This window comes from Haemorhous mexicanus, chromosome Z (assembly GCF_027477595.1).
Source record: "Haemorhous mexicanus isolate bHaeMex1 chromosome Z, bHaeMex1.pri, whole genome shotgun sequence".
NCBI lineage: Eukaryota > Metazoa > Chordata > Aves > Passeriformes > Fringillidae > Haemorhous > Haemorhous mexicanus.
In genome coordinates this window covers 50,369,754-50,395,773 of record NC_082381.1, presented here as the reverse complement: position 1 = coordinate 50,395,773, position 26,020 = coordinate 50,369,754, and the positions used below count along the sequence as shown (strand labels likewise).

Here is a 26,020-nt window from a genome sequence, read left to right as displayed (position 1 = left end):
ACCAGACAAATTTCTGACTGACTTTTTTTCCTTTTAATGACTGGTACAAATGTTGCTCTTTCGCAGCTGTGTGGCCAACTGTTTTTTTAACAGCTGGATAACTTACTGTACAAATACACTTGTGTTAGATGTTAATGCTTGCAGGTGAGGCTTACCTGAGATCGTGACCACTTTAGTGAAAGTTGCTTAGCATTATTGTCAAAAACTATGTACTGGGATTAGATGAAGTAGAATTTCACCTGTAATTTTCCTGCTTTCATTATGTTAACTGGCATATAACTGGTTATGAATTTCATAATTGTATTTGGTGGTGTTGCCCTGTATAGGACTTAATGGAAAATTAATGGCAGTGGTTATTTGAGTACTTGGTGGTTACAGTAACACAAAGTTGTACTGCACTGTTTTCGGTATTTTTCATGTGTTCTTTTTTTTTTTTAAGTTTGGGAAGGGTAGGCAAGTATGGACCTAATGTAATCTAGTTGCAGGTTTTTTCTTACTATCGTATAGTTTTGGTTTTTCATTTTTATGTTTTCAGGGCTGGTGGACTGGGTCTTAATTTTGTTGGTGCCAATGTTGTTATACTGTTTGATCCTACATGGAATCCAGCAAATGATCTTCAAGCGATTGACAGGTATGCTTTCAAAATACAGAACTAGATCCATGTTACACTCTTCCATTGATTCTGTAATCTGATTGTCCAACTAAATTTTTTCATCAAGTAAGAAATTTTTTACATTGTCTGAATAACCTACAAGACAATAGAAAAAGTTCAACTAAATTAGTTTTTTAGCTTTGATGTGATTATTTTAACCTAAATTTTACAATATATTTTCCTTTATTTCTTTTTTTTTTTGCAGCAGCAGTGGGCCAAACAAAAACTCAACAAAAAACTCCTTGTGGTTACTATAACTTTTTGTGATCTCTAGAATATGTATGTGTAGATGACATTTTTCTTGTGTTCTTCATGAAGAATACATTGTAGTTGACAGTGTAGTTCAAATGCTGTTTTGGATTCCCAAACCCTAAAAGACAGGGGTTCTTTATGTTCTCTTCTGCTTCACCATTGTGGTGAATCTCCATTGTGGAGATTAGTGTCTTTTTAGCACTCGCATCTATCTCTGATATTATGGTGTTGGAGTATTTCCAGTAATGCAGATTTTTCTTCAAAGGCTTTTTGACTGTAGGATATTTCCCTAGGAATCCAAGGCAGATCTTTTATAACTGATGTAAAGAATATTAAAAATCTATAAAGAATACTTAAAACCTATAAAAGAATATTAAAAATTCAGTAGGTTTATGTATTTTCATGAGCAGAAATACACTTGTTTCTGTTATCTCATGCAATTATGTAATCCTGTTTTAAGGTTCTTTCTGATTTCTAGGATGTGTTTATGTGCACCTGTTCTAGAGAAATATATCAGAAACATGTGTTGGGGACTATCTTTAAAGAATCTCTGTAATATCACATTACTGTGAATTGCTTTAGCCTCCTCTGAATTTTGTGGAATGATAGTCTATTAGAAGTCTCAGAATTTACCATTTGAATAGAAAACTGCCATTTCATTAGCTGTTTTTATGCTGTTGTATCTTGTGAAGTAATTTATGAAATTAAGAAAGAACTGACTGCTCCAAGTAATCCATGAGTTAATTCATGTAATGGAAATAGGAGAATACTTTGAGCAAAAGTAAGTGGAGACCCAAAAGAAAAGAAAAAAAAAAATCCAACAAACCTGAGATGAACGGAATGGATATGTTTTGTGGAGAGGTGGGAGACAGTTCTTGTAATATAAAATGAGAAGGCTTTTTAAACTGGATAGGCCTGGGGAGAAATATGAAATATTAAAGGTAAAGGAAAAGGAAATCAATAACTGAGGAAAATTTGGAAAAGTAAGGAAAACAACCCAGTCAACACTTGCATGATTTCGAACAGTCCTGTTTTATTAGAATGCTCTTATATATTTAGTTTGTTTACTGTTTATTACTACCCCTAAGAGCTCTAATTTCTTCAAATGTTTTTAATGTGCCATGTCCTTGCAGAGCTTATAGAATTGGCCAACACAGAGCTGTTAGAGTGTTTAGATTGATATCCTTGGGAACTGTGGAAGAGATGATGTACTTGCGACAAGTTTATAAACAGGTAAAGCTCACAAACTGTTTAAATGGCGAGCTCTTCCCATTTCAAGGACTGGAAGCTCATCTAGCCTTAATAAAATTGTAGTTTACCTTGTGTTTATGGTATACATGTTACCTTAACGTACTAAGCCAAGGTGCATCATTTAGCAGCTGTTAAAGAATGGAACAGAATTATATTTCTATTCAAGTGTTTTTCTGTAACTGTTGAGAGTTTAATTATGCAATGTACACTATTCAGGTTATACAGAGAACTGTTTTTATTTGAAGGCTTATGAAGTACAACTGTGATAGTTACAGCGAGTATCTGCAGCAATCTGATTCACACAGCTTTTTCTCATGAAAGTGTGGAGAAAAGAAAGGAGAAATCTTGCTGATGATATAGAAAAAAAGTTGATGATCTCATAGACAAAGAAGACCTGGATATTGTTTGTTTGGATTTCCAAAAAGCATGTATAAGTCTTGAAGAGATGTATAAATTTTTTTCTTTTTTTCTTTTTTTTTCAAATTGGCTTGTATTTTTCAAGTTGAATAAGCAGTAATAAACGAGAGTAATTACAAATCTGAGGTTGGGTTTTTTTCAGCTGTACTTGGATTGCTTACCCTTAGCAAGTAAATATATAGTGCAAAGGAAGGTGAAAAAAATGCTAATAATTTAGTATAATGGAAGATGAACTGTCATGATACAGAAGAGTGCCAGTAACATGTATACTAGGTGTCTGATAATAGGCAACAATGCAGTAAAAGTCTTTGAATGTTGAATTTTTTTAAATTCAATAAAGCCAAGCAGGTTCATATTATACCACAATCTATTATACCAACATCTGCCGGGGAAATTAAAACAAAATATCCTTGCTTAGGAATTTCTACTTGTTCCAGCTAAAGCTGTGTATATAATGTGGGTGCCAGGAAATTCTGACGTGTTGTTGTAGCAAACACTTCTGAAATCTCTTGTGTTGTTCTGTTTTAGCAACTTCACTGTGCAGTGATTGGAACTGAAAATGCCAGGCGGTATTTCGAGGCAGTGCAAGGATCAAAGGAACATCAAGGAGAGCTTTTTGGGATTCATAACCTTTTCAAACTTAGGACTCATGGGTCCTGTCTTACCAAAGACATACTGGAGGTATGAAGTACTACCCTTTTACTTTTGGATATTAGTTTTACATTTTTCCTTTCTTCGTGAGACTTTTTGGTCGTTGTTTTGAATGGAAACACTGTAAAACAGAATGATGAAACTTAACCAGTACTTGTCTGTGCAGTGACCTAAATGAAACAGGCATGCTAATTTCTCATTCTGATATAGACCAGATAAATTTCTCTAAATCCAAGAATTAAAAGCTTGGTTTATAATTTTCATAAATTTCCTAGTATATATATTTTTTGTATAAAAACTTCATAGCTTATTTTTTGATCCTTTCATCCAGCTTTCTGCACAGATGCCTTTTATTCATCAGTAGCTCATACTGACCTTTTAAGCCAGAATTCTTATAATAAAAATATTTTTTATGATCACATTGACCTCTTTAGAGTACTTTTTGGGACATCAGTAACTGTTAAAAAAAGTTTGCTGCAGCTGGCTTACATCTTCAGCTTCATTCCAGGTTTCTTTCCATCCTTCCCTTTATTTACTTGTTTTTCTTCTGCTAAGAATTTAGTTAGGACCTTACTGATTCTACTTCTGGTGCTTACACTTCTGAAAAAAAGAAGGGAGCTTCTTTTTCTTGTGCTTGTCTTTGTGTGTAATATAAATTGTATCTGTTTATGTTAACTATTTGATTGTCTTAGAGGGAAGGACAGGTAGAAGCAGGAGTCATGACAGCAACTACATGGCTGAAGGAAGAGAACCGTTCATGCAGCTCAGAAAAGGTGAGATGTCTTTTTGGTCTGTACACCATTGCATGACAGGCCTCTAGTTCCCAGTATTGCAGTCGCAAATGTGGGCAATATTTCATTAGGTTGATGATGCTTTTACTGTGTTGTTAAGATTTTGTTTAGGGAATTGTGGGAAGGCGTACATGGGGGTTTAGGTGATTGAAAGCTTCAGGTTTTGTGGAACTCTAGAAGATCTGGGCTATTTAGGGCTATTTAGTTATTGTAGTCAGACAATTGGAGTGATTCCCACCAGACCAGTGGTCTGTTCAATACTGTCTTTTTTATTTTTAATGTATGTAACTATCTAATGGTTTCCCTCTGGAATAAGATTTTTTAAAAATTTTTTTCCAATGAAGGCCAGTTTTAATAGGAGCATTGCGTTTGTAGGAATGTTTTGACTGAGTGCCATGTTCAGGTACTTTGAGTAAAGTTATCATTAGATTAGATTGCACTGAATTATATTACAAATTAGCCACTATCTCTTATGCTTGTTGGAGATTTCTGTGAGTATCTGTCAGTATTTAATATGCCCTTACATTGATCTCAGTCTTATATTCATAACACATAACTGGATGGTCATGATCTCACATAGGACTTGCTGACAAACAGTAGATTATGTTAAATGCTTTTTGATGAGCAAAATTATATCAGGATTAATATATTAATTTTAAAATGTCTCTGATTACAGCATTTTGGTATTTACAGTTCTAGCTTCCATTTACAGGCTGTCATAATTCTTAACCTCAGTAGTATGCAGTTTCGGCGCAGTGTTCTGGACTTTTATCTTAAAAATGTTTTAAGATTGCTTGGGCCATAATTTTGTTTGATTACAGTAGGCCTCAATAAATTTTAGAGTGGAATGTTAGCACTCATATACAAGGAAGTAAACCACTGCACTGAGATTTATTTTCGTTATAATTGTTGTTACACAGAATATTAAGGTTTGAATCATGAAGTCACCTTCCAAAGCACCTTTGAAAGATGAAAAGTAGCAATGAGATAAGTATAAACTTTAAAAATATGGATGTGGATTGGGAAGGCATAAGTAGTTTTAGCAGTGTACAGCATATATTGCTTCAAGTACATAATACTATTGGTTATTTTCAGTGCTTTTCTGCCTAAAATATTCTGCCAGAGACTTCAGTAATTTCTCATTATGAATTGTTTTGCATTTTGTAATACTATTTTGTGTGGGTTTTGCTTGAGTAACAGTGAAAATCCACCTTTTTTACACTGCTTTGGAATTAGGCATGTTGTGTATACTATCAGTGTTAAATAACTTCGCAATTTTTTTTTTTTTTTTTTTTTTTTTTTTTTTTTTAGTATGAACAACCAGACTGTCAAGAAGATGGAGATCCCCAAAGCATTCAGGCACAATTAAAAAGAGAAGAAGCTGATTTTTGGGATGATTTGAGTGATGATGATATTCTGGAGAGTTCTGTGAAAAAATCTGACAGAAGGAAGCCATGCAATGAAAATAATTGTGTGGTAACAAAAGGACAGCTTTCCTTAATGCAGTGTGGATTCTCTAAGTTGTTGCAGAGAGAAATTGAGACTACCAAAGAAGGGGATCACAATTATGACTCTCATAATTCAATTTCTGATGACCACACTATAAGAAAAAATTTAAATAGCAAGCATGGTGATTTTCAGAAATGTCAAACCAGTGTGTCTGTTTTTCAGCATGGGAAAGCTGTTCTGTCTCCAAATGGAAGTGATAAACAAGGTACGCAGAGTACAGAGTGGCTTGGTTTATCAGGCTCTGCGGAGGAAGGCGACATAAAAAATGAGGATCAAAGCATTTTAAAGCAATGTGACATAGTCATGGAAACTGAAAGTAGTTCTGAAGCAGATGATGTCATCTTTCCTACCCAAGTTCAAGTATGCCAGCAACCAGTGCTTACTAAAGAAGTTGAAGTACATACGTCAACATCTGAAAATTGGAATGAGTTAGCAAAAGAAAAAGCTGGGTTTGTATTTAAGGGAAACAGTAGACAATTTGGATTCCACAGTACTGAGTCAAATTTCACCATGTCTTTTGAAGATGTCAAGAATGATGTAGGTTTGAAAGGAGTGAGCGACGTAAGTGATGAGTCTGATGATATTGAACTTCCCCATAATTCTGAATCAAGAAAACTAGGAACTCTGAGTTTTCCAAAGTGGAAGAAATCTCTACCACAAAGAAAGAAGCTCTATAGAAAAGGAAAGGAAAGTGGTTCTCAGAATATAGATGAATTCTCATCCTCTGACGATAACTTTCCAGTTGAGAAAGTTCATGCCAGGAAGAAAAGCTGTAGGAGTAAACAACGGAGTGGGAGAATTCAGTTTGGGTCTAAAATGCTGTGTCCTATTCAAGATACGTCTGTTGCACAAAGGAAGTCTAGCAATTATGCTATGCATAGAACTTCTGCAAGTAAAACTGTATTTGAGCATCAACAGAAAAGAATGGAATCAATGGACAAATATTTAGGTAACTATTAAGTTAATTTATTCAATTTTATTTCAACTAAAGAAATAACATATGTCTAATTTACCATTGTCAGCAGATTTTAAGTTCTTGTTGCTGTACATTTTTTTTGTTATAAGATGTAGTAAATGTTCTGCCAAGTTGTTATTCAGAAATATCTTTATGTATTTTTCTCTTTATTAGTCTTACTTTTCTGTCTTACGGGGTGACAGGCTGCTTGGTAATTCTTGGTTAAACTCTTACTGTCTCTTGAAATATGCTGAGATTGAAGATTTATTAAAAATTCACAAACTAAATATTTGAACTGTAAAATGTTATGAATCTTGACAGGGCTGTCAAATAAAATGTACAGAAAGAAAAGTGGTGTGGGAGTTTTAAACACCATGTGGAAGACTTGATTCCTAAAGACTTAATTTTAACCACTGATGTTGCAGCCATAGATGATTTGAAACATCTTTGTCCATCTGAAAATAACCACACTGCAATTGAAGTAGTATTAAAGTCTCTGGATAAATCCAGATAAGTCTAATGATTGTTGTTAATTTCACAGAACTGAGTAACTTGGTGCTGAGTGAAATCATAACAAATTTTACAATTTCAGTGTAGTTTTTTTTTTTTTTAATTACAGTATCCTTCAGTGCAAATGTGTACCTTCAGAGTTTTGGAATAACCAATATCCTTGTATTTTTCTCATAATGTATCAGATGGCGTTCAAGAAGTGGCATATATTCATTCAAATCAGAATGTGGTTGGATCCAGCAAGGCTGAAAATCACTTGAGCCGATGGGCAGTGCATGATGTATTTGAGTTGAAGCAGTTTTCTCAGCTCCCTGCTAATGTAGCCGTCTGTAGTGCCAAGGTAAAGAGATATTTTTGGAAATGTCATTTTAACTTTTCTTTATCCTCATTTTTCATCTTAAAAAGCTCTAAAAAACTTGTTTTTCTGTTACTGACCACCATGAGTGATCAAAGTCACTGAGGATGGGAGGAAGAGAATGCTCAGTTGGATGTCTAATAAATTACTTTGTTTTTTTGGGGTGGCTTTTACATTAGCCAGCTTTGAAAGAGCTGGGAATTAAACAGCACAGCACCCTCTGTGGGAGTTTTCTGTGGGAGAAATGTTAAGATTAAAGATAGGGTTTTTGAAATCAAATTCTGTGCCATGTTTTTCTGATTTGAGCCTTGAAAAATCTTCAGTTTGTCCTGGATCCAGTTTGCAAAAATCCAGTTTCCGCAGTACATTCTGGACACCCTGTAGCATAGGAATTTGAACATACATCAGTTTGCAGACTCTCTTGGGGAGGTGAGCGTATGCAGTTGCTGTAGTTAAGTCAAACTGTCTATGTTTAATGTTTTAAACATAGAAGTAGAGTTTACTGGGAGTTCTTATTTGCAGCAATGGACATGTTTAATTTTTTTGTTGGTTCTGTAGCTTGTTTAATTGCATTTAGAATACACACAAATCTGGAATAAATTCAGGTACATCTTTAATATTTTTTATTCTTACTACACAATATTTTTAATCTGCTCTGATTGTCCGGGTATTTGGTTGCTTGCTTTGTAATAAATACTTGCAATTTCCTAGACTGATTTTTAAGATAAGCACAGAATAAGACATTGATGAATGTGCAGCTTAGTCTTTACAGACATGTTAGCTCTCCGTACAGAAATTGTAGACATACGACTGTGTTGTGAACATCCGCAGTGGCTAGAGGAGTATCTTCCAGTGCCATTGTTGTACTGTATTTAATTAAGCCATTAGCAGGGTTGCCAAGAAATTTTATACTGGGAAGATCAAACCAGGCAAACCAGTAGAAATAAGGCCTTTTCAATTCTAACACATTTGCATTAGAATGTTCCTTATTAGCAGAAAAGTTGGTCAGAAATACTCAAGAGTACGGTAGGAAGGTACTTACTAATTGTCAATGGCTGACAACACTATTAAAACCAAATAAAAATGAAAGAAAACTTTGAAGAGAGTATTTTGACTAAATGTGTTGATCCACCTCTGTTCAAAACTAGTTTGTGGTGTTCATGTAACTTAGAGCTTATTATGTAGAGTTGTGTGATGGCTAGTATTGCAAATTAACTTACCTTTATTAACTTACCCGTTTTTTTAAAGTATGTACTTTTCACTCAGAAACAACAGTAGTATCACTTCTCTTGGAGATCTAAGTAGGAAGAACATCAAAAATTATGGAGAAGGCTGCCTCTTTTTTCACTTCCTGTTATTCATTTATGTAAAGGCACTAATGTAGAAATAAAATATAGATGACTGCCTTTTCTTAGATGTGGCATTTTGAGCTTTTTGTGGTCTGCTTAAAAGAGAGCTTTGTAGACAACTTTGAAAGGTTCTCTATTTAGAATTTTTCTGCAACTGTTTTTGTTTCTCCATTACTTTGTATTTCCTTAGAAGACATTTTGTGAAAAAACATGGTCACTGTTGTGCTTCAGGCCATCAGGCTTTGCTGGTTGTTTTTCACTTATTTGCCATCAAATGAAGTTAGGATATTCACTGTCTGAGCATCTACCTGTTTTATTATAAATAATGCTACTTAATAAAAATGTTTTTCAGTAGATTAAAGTAGCATTATGTGTAATATTAAAAATACAGCAGAGTCATTTAAATTTCCGTAGTTGTTTTAAGTAAATGAAATTACAGTTTTAAATGTTGGAATGTTAATTGGAAACTGATAGTTTTGTCAGAAATTTTGAAATTCCTTATTAATGTAGATTTCAAGTGCCCTTGGTTAATAATTTCTCAGAAACTGTTGTGTAGCTCTTTCTGTTGGCTGTGGTTATCAATTTTATTAGATTCTTAATTAGAAGCTTTTTTTACAGTGTTTAGGCTGAATCTTTATGTGATAGCATCATAAAGGCATCCAAATAATATTTATGCTCTGATAATATTTACATCCCTTCTTACCACAGCTAATCATATTGTTTTATTTCTAAGTAGAAGCAAACAAGAAAGGTTATTTTCATTTCACAGGCAGTCTGCTCAAGACCAAGAAGTATAATGTCCTTGGTGCTCATTTGTGTCCCATGTGTTCATTTTACCTATGCCAACTCTGTCTTCCTGCTTTACAGTTTCACTCAGTGGGCAGTCTGTAATAATACTTTTCTATTTTCTTTTATATTTTCTAATAAGATGTAATAAATTTCAAATAAATTTTCCAAGCAACGATTTATATCTCTGTGAAAGGGGTTCAAGAAGTTTGAAAAACTATAAGTATTCTGTTGAATTGGATGAGTTGTAGATTGGGAAATACAAAATCCTACAAATCTTGGTGGAAGAGTGACATTCTATGCTTACATAGAAATCTGGAATTATAGGGATAATAAGCAATATTATAATAAGCTAAAGCAGTTAATAAAGAAAACCCCTTGCAAGAACATTGACATGTTGACTTCTTGCTATTGACTAGCCACCTAATCATATTTTGGATTCACTACTTCTTTTGAACTTTTAGAACCTAGGTTAAGGTCTTTAGTTTCAGTAGCCAATTTATGGAAATTATGTGAATATGAGTTACAGAAAAAATAAGTTGTTAGAAAGCAGTATAAAACAATGTCTTCTTCTTGGTTGTCTACCTGTAGTACCTAAAAGTATAAATTAGGTTTACTGGTGCTTCATTTATTGTTGAGTCATGGAGACTAATGTGGTTGCTTAAGTTGTAGTAACTGCTTAAAGCTGGAGCAGGCTGCACAACCTGTGAGGTCTCTTTGAAAGTGAGAGAGGTTGCATGGGAAGAAGATCCTTGAGAGCCAAGTTAGAAGGTATGGGAGACAGCAAGTCTTGTTCCTCAAAAAATAACTGAAGGTATGTAGAACATCCTAAGAGCATAAGTAACTAACAAACTTGTTTTTAAATTGGTTATAAAAAAAGTGAAAGACTTGAACACCTTTTCTTACCTCCCATCTTGGTGATATTTTCTTTCCTTGAGTTTAGAAGGCCAGTATTAAATTTGCACAGTTGGCACTAGTTTAGTTCTCAGTCATGTCTCTCTTAACCTTTTAAACTGTAGGCTTCAATTGAGCTTATTTTTTTATCCAGTAATATGTCTGTTATCAGTCTGTTCTTAATTTTACCTGGCCTAGTATTTGTACATCCTAGCTACCTTTTCTCTGAACAGGTAGAACATATTATTTTAATCTGCTATTGTTCTGTACCTCTGAAGGCTTAAGGAGACAAAACTTTGATTCTTTTTATGAGAAATAGATCTTGCTCCTATTTTTTTTTTCTTGCTTTCCTTGTTCTCCAGGTACCGTAACAATCCTGGATTCAAGGCTGCAGAGCCTTTTACTCTTCTTTCCCCAGAGCTGATGGGGAGGGGAGTTATAATGTCTATATATGGTTTTTAAAGGAATTTTGCTAAGTGACTAGTTTAGCTAGAATGTTCACATTTGTAGTACTGAGTGCTTGTTTGGTCTGTATTTCCATAAGTACTGTGTGACTCCGAAAAACACAGTTTGGTAGCGGCAACCAGAATATAAAGTTTGCCATCAAGAAACAAAAACAGGACCTCATGATACCTCTCTCACAACTTAGCAGCTGTGAAAGGTGAGATAAAATCCAGAACTAATAAATGTAACAGTGTAAACTATGCATTAATTGTACAAACAAGAGAATAAACCATAATCTGATTGAATATCATTAGTCAAAATAAATCGTGTCTAGCACCTGAATAAGGGAAAGTCTGTGTATGATACTAGTAGCAGCAAACATATGTGGAAAAGTATTTTATCACGTGATGGGTTGTAGAACGTGTTCACTGTATCACAGAAGTCCATGGGATTGCATAAAAACAGAAGAAGATGCTCTAGGCGTTAGGAGAGTTGAAGCAGCGTTCTCCGTGAAGAAAGACATTGTCCAGATGTTACAGAATGGATTTTCATAAATAGTCATCTGCAGCAGTGGAGGTTAATTTATAGTTTATTTTGTAAGTTTGATGAGTGAAGTACTTTAAAGACTAAGATTAACTGGAGTTTTTTTGACAGACGTAGCATGATATGTCTTAAATGCAAAATGCTTAGAATTAGAATTATAATGAAAATACTGTCATACTAATAGTTCCTGTATTAAATGTAATTATCCTTTGTTTGAAGATTATCTGTATTTGACCATGGCTTGCCACTGTCAGTGTTGCTGTAGATTTTGAGAAGAAAATACGTAAGACCTGTAGAGTATGACCCTTAAAGTTCATCTACTTCAGACTCCCTCCAGTCAGCAGGGACATCTTCAATTAGATCAGGTTGCTTAGAGCCATATCCAACCTGACCAGCTGCAGTATTTTACAATCTTCACTGTCATAAAGCTTTCTTCCTTATGTCTTATCTAGATCAAAACCAGGCCCTGCTAAAAACTCTTTTTCCATCTTTCTTACAGACCCCTGTTAAGTACTGAAGGGTCAAGTAAGTTCTCTTCAGAGTCTTCTCTTCTTCAGGCTAAATAACTCCAAGTCTCTCAGCCTTTCCTGACAGGAGAGGTGTTCCATCCCTCCACTCATATTTGTCACTTTTCTCTGCACTGAGAGCAGAGGGACAGACTCACCTGCCTTGACCCCACTTCTTTTGATGAAGCTCAGAACAGTATGACAATCTTCCCTCAAAGAGTTGCTGTTTCTGATAGGTGCTGCTCATGCAGAAGGAACTGATGTGTCAATACTTGGAGGTGTTTAGAGCCTCAGTAATCAAAACAAAGCTGGGGATTTCTGTTCAATGCAAAAGTGTGGCAGACAGCTGTTTCTGAAGAAATTTTGGAGATATGGATTACACTGTATAATAGGTTAATAGTACATCTCATCTTCCTTTATAGTTGTAAACTTTGCTTGCATGTCCCAGAACCTAAGTCTCACAGAGAGTAGACAGGTGTGTCTCTGTGCAGTTTGAGATCTCATGCTACTTATAATCTTTGCTAAGAAGTTATGAGTGTTAAAAAATGAGGTTTTTTTTTCTATTTGTGTTGCCGTGATGCACAGAGAATCGCATAAGGCTACAGTAAACATCTTGAGGTAGAAAATGCATGTCATTCATTGTGGCACATGGCCAGTCCAGTAAAGATTAGTGAGAGCTATTACATGATGACAAAACACACTTGGTGCTCTGCTTCGCTGAAGATTATTCATAGGAAGGGTTTTCTAGTCTATTATATACAAATGTGGAAAATTGTATTGCAAGTTAATCTACTGGAATAAATAACTTGTTTTTTTCTGGGATTATTTTTGTTCAGTTTAGCCTGATTTGATGACATTGAGCACTCTGTTCTACACTTGAGTTGAAATTCAGGTCTTGTGCTAATAAACATTTTAAACATTGTGTTTTCATTAAACAAATTGAAGATTGCTATTATCACATCACTGTGTTAAGAACATAGATGAAAACCAGGAATAACTATTTTGTGTAACCACAGAAAGAATCATATGGAAAACAAAAGCTTCTTAAAGCAAAAGTGTGAAGTTAATTTGTAGATTGTACATGGTGGACTTGGAAAGGCAGACTGTAATTTTCAGAGCAGACCTACATTTACTTCAGCCTTTCAGAGAGAAAGAAAAGTCTTGAGTAATTAATGTGATACTTTGCTCAAAATTATTCTGACATTAATTTTGAGGGAAGAAAGGAAGTGTTAACAAACTCTGTAAGGCCTTAGTCATCTGCTAAGTATTTTTAGATGTTTTATTTTCTTGGTGGGGTCCAGGTTCCAAAGCAACCTGATTTCAGTGCAGAAGCTTTTTACGTCCTTGGGTTTTTGGTAACTTGCACTGAAGCTTCTATTCATGAATCTTTTTCTTAGCTACCGTAAGAAAGAGAAATCTCCTAAAGGGAAGATTTAAATATGTTCTTCTAATGTTTCTAGTCTATTCTGAAGTAAATGACTGCATTTCCTAATAAATTTTCTAATTAATTTCTGTGTTAACTGGCAAAACCAACTTACGTTAAATGTTTTGCACAGTATGGAAGTCTGGGATAAACTTTCTCTAGTTCTTATACAGCTGAATTTGTGTAGTATTTCTTCAGTAGGAGTCCAGGGTGTGGAGGGGATTTGGCTGTGTGAGCATGGGGAAGTCTTTGGAGAAAGCTTGGAGGTTTCACAAAAAAGACAGAAGATGGGAACAGGACATAGTAACTTATTTGAAAAACTAATGATGTCCCATGTTAGAGCAAGTTTGCACTTACTAATATATGGAAAAGTATTAGTCACAAGAACTTGTACTATACCTGTTGAATATGTAAAGTCTTTTTTTCTGTCAAATGCATGTTTTCAACTTAAGTTTACTTAAAGTTTTACTGAAAAGAAATGTACAAAGACAGCCATTCAATTGAGGATTAATCACTATGGCAACAGAAATGTGGTACTGAAAAGGGGGAGGATGTATTCTCCCCTCAGCTTCCTGCCAGCTGTCATATTCAACCTCTGCAGCATGAATTCAGGCCAAAATATAGACTGTGACCAGCTCTAAGAAACTTTATCTGTATTTTTATAAATTTGTACAAGAATTGCACTATAAAGGAAGACTTAATCCCCTGAATTGGATGACAGACATTTGGCACTATTGCCAGTGTTTGACAGAGAAATAACGAGATGCTTTGTAGTAAAACCTGGATTAATGGTAAACCCCTCTTTATGTTATTGCAATGTGGTGTAAATGAGAAAACTAAGCATGCTGTCAGCCTAGGAAAAAACATGCCCTTTGTATCTCCAATGCAGATTTAAGTACTGTTGAAAATACTGTAAATACAAAAGTTGTGTCATTAAGAACTCTATCTTATTTGAATTACACTGACATTTTGTAGATTATTTAAACAAAGACTTTCTATCAGTTGTAGGAACTCTGAATGCAGTGTGTTTGCACAGCTTTCAGATTCAACAAGTTTAGATAGTTGTTTACAAAGAGTAGGCTTTTGGGAGATAACATGCCTTTGGTCTTGCTCTTCTAGGATGGGGAAATACTCAGCTTTAAAGTTATTGTTCCCAAATGATTGGCCTGTAATGCTGCTTTTATTGAGTTTACTGGTTCAGTTTGCAATGGAATTAACCATTCCACTATTCCACTTTTGGTTGTGTTTTTATAATGTAGTGACTTAATATGTGGCATTCTTTGAAGCTTGTGTAGGGTTTTCATTATGATGTATGTGCATGGCCTTTTTTTTGCTACTCTTTGACGGAAGGATGCAAGGGTGGAGGAAGATGGCTGCAAGTCCACAACTTCTGCTGGAATAAACAATTACCTTAAGCTTTGAATTCTGAGACAGGCTGAGTATCTCCTCTCATTCTCAACAGTAATAAGTATATTGATTGAAGGTCAGCTTTTTGGTGAAAGACAGTAGTATGTCTTACAGGAGTTACTTTAAGATTCAAAAACTTAAGATTGGTCCTAATGAGAAATTCTTGCTTTGTTACCTGATTGTAGAAGAAACAGACACAAGTAAATGTGAAATAGAGAGGATGCAATCTGTTCTCAATTGATATAGTAGTCAATTCTCCAAGCAAAAGATTAGAGTTTATTGAATGTCCTTGTCTCATTTTGTTTATGCAGTAAAGCTACATGTGACATGCATGGGGATATGACTCCATATTACTCTAAAATTTGTGTAATTTTATCAGATTTAATTCTGCTGGGGTCTTGGTGCTGGCAAAATATTTTGGAGGTGTAATTTGGATATATGACAAATCTTAAAAGTTTTTATAACTTGAAAAATATTTCTGCTGTTAGTCTGCTGGGATGCATTCAAATATTAGATACCCTTGTAATCATAGCCAGCATACTTTGTTTAACTCAGAAAGCTTGATATAAATATAGTTACCCTGAAATATTCTAAAAGGTTAATGTAGATTAGCTTCATTTTCTAAGACAATTAAGGTATTGACTGTTGACTATACATTTTTTGTAATTCTCATTCTTCAGCTTTATTTTTTTTAAACAGCAGATGCATTTATTGAGAGACTGCTTTTCCATTAAAAAGGCCAAATTCAAAGGAAAAACTAATGTCCACATCAAAAATTATTCTGAAATATTGTAAGATTTAGGCTCATTTCAAACTGGAAATTATAACTCACCATAAGTCTCTGAAGTACAGTTTGTTCAGTAGTGTGTTCCTTGCAAGTAGAAAAGTAATTCTAGTTTATTTAAAATTCAGGTGAAAGTAGATACTTTTTTTTTTTTGCTAATTGTATTTTTTGTCTTAACTCTGTGGACCTCATTTTTAAAGAAGCTGCATGAAATTTATTACAATTTACTATTACAATTTATCTTCCTTGACCTACAGAATAATGTAGGAAGAAATTCTTGTGTGACATGTATATGTACTAGATGGACTTTAAAAGGTCCCTTCCAACTCAAACTACCCTATCAGTCTCTGTAGAAGAGAGAAGGAAACGAGACCAAGAATGGACCGTCAGGTATCAAACATTTCTTGGTACTTTGTGTATGTCTTGACAGCTGAGAAACATTGGTAAAATAAAAATAATATGTAGCAATAGCATATGTTCAAGAAAAGCATATAGAAGGGTCATAATAATTAATATATATGATCAGAAAAATTGCCAGGGAGAAAAGACCCAATCCAACAAAAACCTCCAAAGCAGACCAAAAAACCACAAGGAAAAGCTGCAAAGGGGAAAAAGATTAGTTGAAATAAATTAGAATTGTAGTGTGTGTAGATAAAGGCAGTGGAATAGCAAATTAATAGCAGTCATCCAAAACCAAATTCAACTCTCAATGTATTGGAAAAGTCATGTGTTTTCTCAAGGTTTGTAGGAAGTGGGAAAATATAAATTAAGATATGGCATAATGGTTTGTTATTTGTTGTAAGATGTATTTCAAGAGATTAGACATACTGAATTTACTGTTTCTTTCTTTTCTGTTTTTTGGGTGACTGCAAGGCAACCAGGCATTTTAGAAGGCTATTTTTGTTGTAGAAATGTAAATAATGAAACTGTGCAACGATAAGTATCCTGGATATCTGACAGCAGTGGATTCATGCATACCTAAGGAGAAAAGTCTTATAACACTGGGGGCACGTCAGAGGGTTTATTGATGACTGGAAGTTAGTATCTGGCAAAAGAGTTACTGCAGGGATACTTTGGGTAATGAGGTACTAAAAAAGAGGAAGATGCTTGAACATGGTGCAACTGTGGCTGAAGAATAATTATGCAAAGATTTTCAGCTTCTGCCTCAGGCATCTGAAGGATGTTAATTAACCTCTAAGTCTGGTTTCTTAACAAATTGCCACGGACATTACACAGTTCTGCTTAATCTTACTCCCAGCTTCTGCCCACTTACTCTCCCATGCTTTTTCATCTTGCTGTATTTAAAAAAATGAAACATTGATTGTATTTTTGAAAATACATTCTTTGCCTTGCTTGAAGGGACTAAAGAAAAGGAATTTAGTGTCTTTAAAGTGTCCAATCATCTCAGTCATGTCAGATGATGCATATACGTGGAGTAGAATTCATTGCTCCAGAGTATAGAGCTGCCTCTTTATGTGTGTTACAAGAAGGACAGATACTGAAGTTTAGTACTATCGAAGATAGACCAAAATTTTATTTGGTATGTGTATACTAGTTTTAAATAACTGCTGTAATTAGGCATCAGGAGACAGATTGCCATACAGAGCTAACAGGTCCAAGAGTTGTAGATTCAAGATGGAAAGTTGAAGTAGGTATTACTGCTGCGTTGTAGCACTTAAATTTTTGCTTGATGCCTGTGTTCATTCTTCTTGAAGAGTGCTTCCCTTAAATTTAATCTGTGACACTTAGTGTGCAGATAGTCTAGCATTTTTGCTACACTCTTGATCGCTGCATTAGGTAATATATAATTCAAAGAGATCAAAACTCATTATAGGTATGCAAAACTCAATATATACTTTCAAGAGTAAGAGAATTATATAACAAAAGAAGAAGGGATCGAAACCATCATAGACTAAATGGAACATGAAAGGGGCTTTCTTTGAAGTATTTTTCCATTGTAGTAAGAATCTCTGAGTTTTCTGAATACTTCAGAAACCATTTTCCGAACAAATACTTAATCTTCTTTCCCATTGCAATATATAAAAAGTGTCTTAAGTGTAGTAGATCAAGGGGGAATAGGGGAAGAGAACAAGGGTAAGGCAGGAAGGACTGACTACAGTTTTGTGGGTTTTTCCATAGTTCACAGTAGCACTTCATAATTTCTCTTAATTGTACTTTTATTAACTTTACTTTTGCATTTAGTTAGATATTTCTGGAGTGTAACTTTTTCTCATTTCATTTTTTCAATTAAAAAACACTGCCTTCTGCTAAACCACTTGCATGGTCTTTGTCTTGCATGTCTTTGAAAGTAAATAAAGTGTGCATTTCTTTTGGACTTGTTGTGAAGGCTTTCTTGGCATAATGGAAGTAGACAAAGTTTAATAAAGTAGTAAAAATACTGCATTCAGTAATTCAATCAAAATTTTTTATCTTTGATGTCAATGTAATTATTTTGCTGCATCTCATGCCCCTCCCCCTTACGTTTGTGAAAACAGGAATGTATAATGGTGTTACAGGTAATTCAATATAGACAAATATAATTTGTCAGATGACAAAAAAGTATTGGTCAAGTTTAAGTGAAATTTTCCACTTTGATCCTTAGAAATTTTATAACATGCACTTCAAAGGCATATTGTGTTTAATGCATTTAAATATTTAGTAAAGATTTCCCCTATTGCTGTCATTTCTCTGTCAATATTCTTTTAACATACAGCATACAGAAGGATTTTTGTTTCTTTTATTATTCCATTGTACAGTATCCTAATATGACATGTTGAATGTCATACAGAGTGTGACATTCAATAGTAGAAGCAGATTAAATGTGCTAGTGTCTGTAGCTGAACAAGAGTCAGAGGCTTCTAGCTGAATCAAGTTGTCTTGATTTCAGTCTTGCTTTGAAGAGAGATTATGAGATTGGCTTATGCATGTGATAAGTGTGATAATTTGTGTGAATATGACCAGCACTATACACATGGCATTCCATGTAGAAGCAAGGAGTGTGGACACAGTAATTTGTCAGTGAAAGGGCTTGAGGAGCAGAAAAATACAGAAAGCTGTTGAAAAGAAATTTTCATTATGAGATCAGTGATTCAGAGGGCAAATATTGAAAGATAATTGAAAAGAAACTGGCCGTGAGATGAATTAATTTAGGAGGGCCATACAGGAATTCAAATTCAAAAGAAAGCAAAATAGTGTAGAATATTGACACTACTGGAATATTGTCTGAAGTTTTCACTTTTTGATAGTAATGCTAATAGAAAGATAGAATATTTTCATTTCATTTTTCAAATCTTACTTATACACAGACCCTCTCACATTGTGTCATTCGGAGTAATAAACATCAGATTTGACCTTTAACAAACATGGAGACATCTAAAAAAACTAAGTGTTTTTGTTTTATTAAAAAAATGTTTTGGTTTTTTTTTTAAATAAGTTCTTGGATTTAGGAGCTGGATGTTGGGCTTTCTAAAATGTTTGCCGTTTCAGTCTTACTGGGTATCATGTAATCAATTGCTTTTGCTCTGGGGAGCTGGGAGGTTTTTCAAGAGTAACTCACAATGGCTGCAGACTTTCACTGGAATTCGCTCCTGCAGTTCTTGCAATAACTTTTTTACAGTAACTATTTCTGCCATGAGTTAAAAAAGCCCCACCTTTAAACAACTTATTTAAGTAGAAGAAGATATGCTCTTTGTATGTGTTTGGTGGTATTTTGATTTTCTTTTGGGTGGTGCAGTGTACCTAAATTTTTATGCTTCCAGAACTCAGTATTGCCTTTTGTGCATTTATATGCAATTAATAATACTTCCAACATTAAATGTGGTTCTTTGCAAAGACAAGTAATTTTATGACTTTCAGTGTGTTTACAACATTTGGCTTTTTTCCCAAAGATATTAAAAATCTTCTGTGTTTGAACAGATGTGTAAACCAAAGTATTACTGCCTTATATACTTCGGCCTTGTTTAATGAGAGGTAGACTGATGTACATTTATGGGAGTTTAACATAACTTTAAGACAGGCATTTACATGGTTTGCCTTGTAGTCTATGCAAGTTATGCTTTCTTGAATTAAATTATACAGCCCTGATTTCCTAATAGAGTGAAAAATAGTCTGTCTTATCATAGTGAGATCAGAATATTGTAAGTATTTTTCATGCAAAAAATCCATAAAAATAAATATTTTTGAAAATATTTTTGAAAATACATTTTCCAAGTAAAAAAGTTAACAAATGTATATGGAACCAGCAAGAGAACTGTACAATATTTATCCTGTAGATAACGTCTACTAATTCAGTCTTAATTTTGTTACTAGGATTATACTATTATTGGGAGAATAGGGTTTTTTATCTTATTTGGGGTGGGGTTTCAGTGTCGTGTAGAGCAACATAATGGTGAAGTAAAACTTTGGTCTTTGGAGCTGTACACTTATCTTAGAGTGAAAATTTATGCCTGTTGGTTCTGTAATATTAACATCTCTCTCTGTATGCTAGTTTGAGGTTACTTACCAAAGTAGTGGAGTGAGAACACATGTGAAATCCTAGAGCTCAAGAACGTTACGAACAGCCCGTGAAAATAAAGGAAATGGATCAAGTAGAAAAACAGTGAGAAAAAACAGTGTAGATATGAAAACAGATTTTGAACAGCAGATGACAAGGTGTGAATGCAATTTGTTATTTAATCTCTAAAGTAGTGTTTGTGGGGAGACTGTGGATATCACTAAGCAGCCATGTTTTGGCAAAGAGGAAATTTTGGTGAGAATTAGTGAGAATTTCAGAAAAATAACTCACGTTTAAATAGGTTCATATTTTTGTGCAAGATGTCAGAGAACCAGGACTTCCCTTCAATGTCCCTGGAATTTTGCGACTGAGCAGGGAGTCTGCATTTCAGCTCTAAATCCCAATCCTAGTGTTCAGTCTAGTAATGCTAGTTACAAAGGACAGAATTTGGTGTAATTGGGTGCATTGTTACATCAGAGGCACAGTTGTTCTAATGACTTCAATGTCTCCTTTTTCTTAAGAAAAATTACAAAGTTCCAGAAGACAATACTTCAGAGAACAGAGTTGTTATGGAAAGGCAAGAAGTGTTGAAGAACAGTAAGCAACATCATCTGTATGTTACACATCCTGTGACCCAGAGAAGCAAAAAAGTACACAGAGTAGGTTCAAGCACCTTCTTGATTGGAAGGACACCCAAAGGAATACGCAGGTGAGACTATTTTGGTGAGGTGGAAGTAAAATTCTAAGGTTGAAACAAACTTTCTTTTGAGTAGTTGCATTTGTCTTTGTTTCAGCCCTGCTCAGGCAATACTGTTATTTTCTATGGCAAGAGAGGAATTAGTGGGAAACTTCGACTCACACTACTCTATAGTACTGTAATTGATAAAATTAATTGAATCCACAAGTTATTTGAACGTGTTGATTCAATGGTCATATATTACATAACTCTGTAGATGTCATCACTATGAGCGTTCGTATTACGTGCGTCATGGGCTACTACAAAACAGTGTTTAAACTGTATAGAAAGGAGCCATTTTATAACATTAGCTTCTGACTGCCTACTGATTTTGCCCAAATCTCATCACTTGAATTGAATGGCTGTTAAAAAAAATGGGCTTCATGTTTCTTTTCTAGCATGGGGCTCAGTATTTTTCAGTATCTCTTTTAATGCTTCCCCCCCCGTTATTTTTGAAGGGAAAATGATTTTTTGTTTCCTTGTTTTCTGTTTTCCCAAATGATTACTGTTATTAGTTCAAATATTAATTTCCCTTGTTATGTAGATAGAAATTCAATAAAAATAGGCTGGTGGTTTGTGGAAATAGAAAGTGGAAAGCTGTAGCTAACTAAGCAAACCTATAGAACAGGTATTTGGTAAATGTTTTCAATTTGCCTTGAGACAAGTAAATTACTATATGAAAGTTGGTATCTAGGTAATGCCCATAAACATTCAGAAGCTGTCGTATCCTCTAGCTGGTTTCAGTTATCCATACTGTTATTGTCAAAGTGACAGTAATTGTCAGGTTGTTTGACTATTATAGACACTGAAAATTATAAATATTTATTATGCAGGTAAAGGAGAACCCTTCATTCTAAAAATGCTCAAAATAGTAATTAGTTATGAAAAATCTATTGAGGTGAAATTTTCAAAGGTGGTGAAGTGACTAAGGCTGTTATTCTAAGATCCTAAAGCCATATCTGGCAAAAAGCTGAGCATTGAGCAGGTTATTTGTTAGCACCTGGCATGCACTTAGACTTTGTAGTACATGTGGATGCGCCATGGTGTGAATGAGGATAATTACATGCCTCAGTTTGTTGTAATTGTAGGGCAGAGTGGGAAGCTGTCTGCAGTCACCACACTCAAGTGATTGGAGCTACCCAGTCAAGTGGTATTTGAGGCAGACAGGGTTAAATCTTACTGCCTTTTGGAGCCCTCATAACAGGAAAGGTGACATTTCATATCTTTTCTCCAAAATGGGATTGCTAATCACTCAACTAGAGTGATCTGTTTTAATTAGAGGTTGGCTTTTTAGCAGAAACAAATATTCCATAATTCACTGGGTAGGATGATGTGGACAATGTCTCCTTGCATGCATTTATCCAATTTTTGTTTAACCAGTCTTTTTTAAAAGGACTTGGAACAACTATTTCCTCCCTGTTTCCCCCACCCCCTTGTTAAGGGTGTCAGCATAACTCATTTTTCTTTCTTGATAATTACAGGAGACAATTTGAGGAAATGGTATCTCACTTTAATATGGGATCAGTGAAGGACCTTGCAGAACACATTGCAAAAGCTACATCAGAAACCAGGCAGAAAATGTTGAAGGAATTCTATGTTTCCAAGCATCCAGAGATGGAGTCTTTCTTCTCACATCAAATATCAGCAGAAGCTTCACATAATTGTGAGAAAAGTGAACTGGGTACAATACACTCCAGAAAAAGAAAATCCACAGTTAATTTTGGAAGATCTGAGTCTAAACCTTCATCAGCTAAAGGACTACTTCTGAGTGGAACTACAGAAACACAGACCTGGGAGGGCCATAAAGGAGAAGCAGAACAGCTTCACAAGGACTCCTACTTGCAAGATATGTTTGCTGATGCAAAATATAAACAATCGCCCACTATTGCTACTCAACATATCCAAAGAAGAAACAGTCAGGCATTCAAGGATTTTATGGCATCTGACTCATTAAGCAGTAAATCAGAAATAATTGAGGTGCTGCCTGTAAAAAGTTGTGGAGGACAGCAAGACTCAGAAGAAACACAGCTGCCAAAGGAAAGATCCGTGTCTCGGTCAGAAAATGGAGAGAGAAAAGCTCAGATTTGCAAGAAAAATTCTTTTGTGGACTTACTTGGAGATACCTCTATTCTCGATGAAATCTTCAGAAATGATGAAAATGGGTCTACAGGATCACCAAGGACATTCTCTTCAGGACAAGCAGAAAAATCAAAGGGTAGACCAAAAGATTTCTGGGATATGCTGAATGAACAGAATGAGGACAGCCTCAGAAAGCTCACAGATATAGCAGTCATAGAGAAGCTTTGTGAAAGAGCCCCTCATTCTGTAATGACAGAAGAGAGAGAAGTGTGTGAAAGTTCTCTTTGGAAAAGAAATGAAACTTTTTTGTGGAAAAAATACAGTGCAGATGATTGAGATGAGCCATCCACTGCTAAATCTTGTAGTGTAGTAAAATGAAAGTTTTCTAAATAAGTTACACTATAACTTTTATTTGAACTTTGACTGCATTATGCCACAAAATACGGTAATTCCATGAAATTAAAGGTAAAGTGATGAATTCATATTTATAGTAATACAGAATTACATTTTACAAGTAATTATTTACAAGTGAATATGTATGCAATTACATATGCCATGTATAGTACATATATGCGTAGTCGTGCATAGGTACTGTATGTTATAACCTATGATATATATTGGTTTTATATTAAAATTTTTTAGAATTTTCTGAGTGTACTCTACTTTCTTTGATTCTGATTATATTCCTCGACTCAACAGAAGTACCAAGTAATTTTTTCCCTTTACTTAAATTTGGACATCAGCAGTCATCTCAACACAATTTTAGAGATAACAGGATTTGACAATGATACTGTATATATTTTGTAAGGTGCACTTCCTGAGACAGGGATGATGTCTTTGTGTCTAGTAGCTTTTGATGGATTCCCATCCTCCATGATTTTGCTCAGTGTCTGAAGCTGTGGACTTTTGAAATCTTCACAGTATCCTATAAAAGTGAGTTTCTCAGCTTGGTTGATGTGAACTACCAGGTTTTTTTATTTTATCTTTCTCATTAAATTACTTTAGGCGTCAAATTTCATCTCATTACACTTTCATCTCCCTTTTTCTATAGACTTCTGTCATGTCTTTGTCAGAGAATATGCAGCACAGTATGTGTTAGAAATATGCAGTACAGTGTATATGTGAAAAGGAATTTCAACATCTTGACAGGTTATCATCTTACATGTATAATGCTGGATGTAATAAAACTTCCAGATGAAAACTATACTTCCCAGATTGGAAGGGTGTAAGATACTCAATGTCATATCTCATTTGCCAAGTAGTCTGTCACATTTTTCAGTGCTACGGCACCATGTGAAGAGTACCTTGTAACGCATTAACTAGAAGAGACCAGGGCTTCATGTTGCTCTGGAAGCCTTAACCCTAATTTTTGATTTTTGTAAGCATTAGTATACAGGTTTTCATTCAGTATACTGTATAAATTGTTTTATGTGAAGGGTAAATGTTACAAAACTTTAAAACCCTGGACATTGAACCTGCACAGCAGCAGTCTGTGAATGGTGGTAGTTTTTGTGGTCTGGAAGACTGCCCACTGGAAAATAAGCTTAAATTTGGTCTGGTGCAGCTTCTACTTTAGGTCATGGGAAGCTGTTGTAGACTATACTCTGTCTCTGTGGTAACCATTGTGCACATATTATAAGTGGAAACCATCTCAAGTCCTGATTGTGAAATCTGACTTAACTACCTGAAACAGGGAGCTGAGTATTTAACATAAATGTAAAGTAATAAAAGCTTTGGGTTTTACAGGTAGCTAACATAAGGAAGATTAATGTTTTCCCTAACTTTTTCTTACTCTGAGTCTATGCTGTTACCACTTTATTATACCAAATGGTATATTGGTCAGTTGGAACGGCTTTTCAAGAAGGAGTATGAACTATGAAAGTAAAAGAGGAAGCTGTAAACTCTTACTCATTGGTACATTGGAATTAAGTACAGCTAAAGGAAGTCAGCCTAAGCTAGGTAATACCTACACCCTCATTGATGTTAATAAATATGAGATAAATTAAGGCCTTTTGTTTGTGGCATCAGTATTGATTTTTTTACAGGTTAATGTTCTTATGCTTAGAGAGGCAAACTGCTTCTTAGGTAAGAAAGAGAAAGTTTGGTGGAATAAAAACTGTGGTCATCAAATACATTAAGAAAGAGGAAAGGAATAACCCCTTTATGTCTACAGCAAAAAGAAGGGTTAAGTGGCTTAAATTGCACCAAAGATAATTGAAGTTAGATAATAGAGAGAGAAACCCTGTAAGGATTTAATAGGTTGTGTAATGCCGGTATTTGACATAATCAAAAATAGGAGAGAAAAGTACCTGCTAAAAGTTGCATGGATGAAACGGTCCTTGTTTTAGGCCAGAAGGAGGGACTGATAACCTCCACTTAAGGGCCAGAAGGGGCTAGATAACCTTGTTTCATTTCAGCTGATATTGGTGTACTGAAGGAAGGTTTCACCTTAGCACCATGTTTGTCAGCCATAGTGTGAATCAGTAGGTGCTAGACAGAGTGAAATCTGATTGGGGTAGGTGAGATTTTTTTTGATGACCAAGTACGAAGCTGTCATCATTTTCCTGAAATAATCAGGAAGTTATGTTTCTCTTACAAGGTAATGGTATGCATAAATCAAAACTTTCATAAATGTGCATGTTTTATTCACATGTATGTCCAATACTGATGGTATATTTGAGGAAATCTATTTGTTATATGCAATTGAATTGAGCTATGGGAACATGTCTTGAAGTAAGATTTATGTCACTCTATAGCTTCCTGCAAATTTAATGTATTTTACAAAGAAATATCACCTAAGCCATAAATATTGCAACTTAGTGCCCTAGGGATCTGTGCATAAAATATTTTGGTTGTCAAGACATCTGTATAATTTTAAAAAATGAATCTACACAAATTAAAAAAATAATTTTACCTGTGTTTGAGAACATAGTCTTCAAATATTAGAACTGAAGAGATCAATTCTGTCTTCTTAGAAATCTGTGGTTATAATTTTGTTTGGCTTTAAAATCAAAAATTATAGTGTGGAATTCATACTTCCATGTACAGGTTCCATGCAGGAAGGCAGGAACTACAGGAAAACTCTAACAACCTCCTGGCATAAGGAAATAGCTTCACGATAGTTGTCACCTGATCTGAATAGAAATCATTCAGGAGATGAAGTATCATTGCTTTCATGTGGAAATGATTTGGTAGGTTTTACTATTCTTGATGGCAGACTATTGTTTTTTACTC

At 34.7% G+C, this 26,020-nt stretch overlaps 1 protein-coding gene and 1 pseudogene across 3 annotated transcripts in view; both read left to right on the top strand.

Moving 5' to 3' along the window:
• The window catches only part of LOC132341520 (DNA excision repair protein ERCC-6-like 2), a 50,359-nt gene extending 30,231 nt beyond the window's left edge, over positions 1–20,128 (top strand). The window contains exons 12-18 of one of the 3 annotated variants that reach the window (XM_059873132.1): positions 536–631; positions 2,038–2,137; positions 3,101–3,253; positions 3,916–3,996; positions 5,326–6,472; positions 7,174–7,328; positions 19,966–20,128. In XM_059873132.1, coding sequence (XP_059729115.1) covers positions 536–631; positions 2,038–2,137; positions 3,101–3,253; positions 3,916–3,996; positions 5,326–6,472; positions 7,174–7,328; positions 19,966–20,016 — 1,783 coding nt within the window. In that variant the 3' untranslated portion in view covers positions 20,017–20,128. Of the gene's footprint in view, positions 1–535; positions 632–2,037; positions 2,138–3,100; positions 3,260–3,915; positions 3,997–5,325; positions 6,473–7,173; positions 7,329–10,144; positions 10,287–19,965 lie in introns of those variants that run through there. The other 2 variants (XM_059873133.1, XM_059873134.1) reach the window with 2 other exon arrangements.
• LOC132341521 (DNA excision repair protein ERCC-6-like 2) lies at positions 10,155–23,435 on the top strand (annotated as a pseudogene).
• Positions 23,436–26,020: the final 2,585 nt, after the last annotated feature.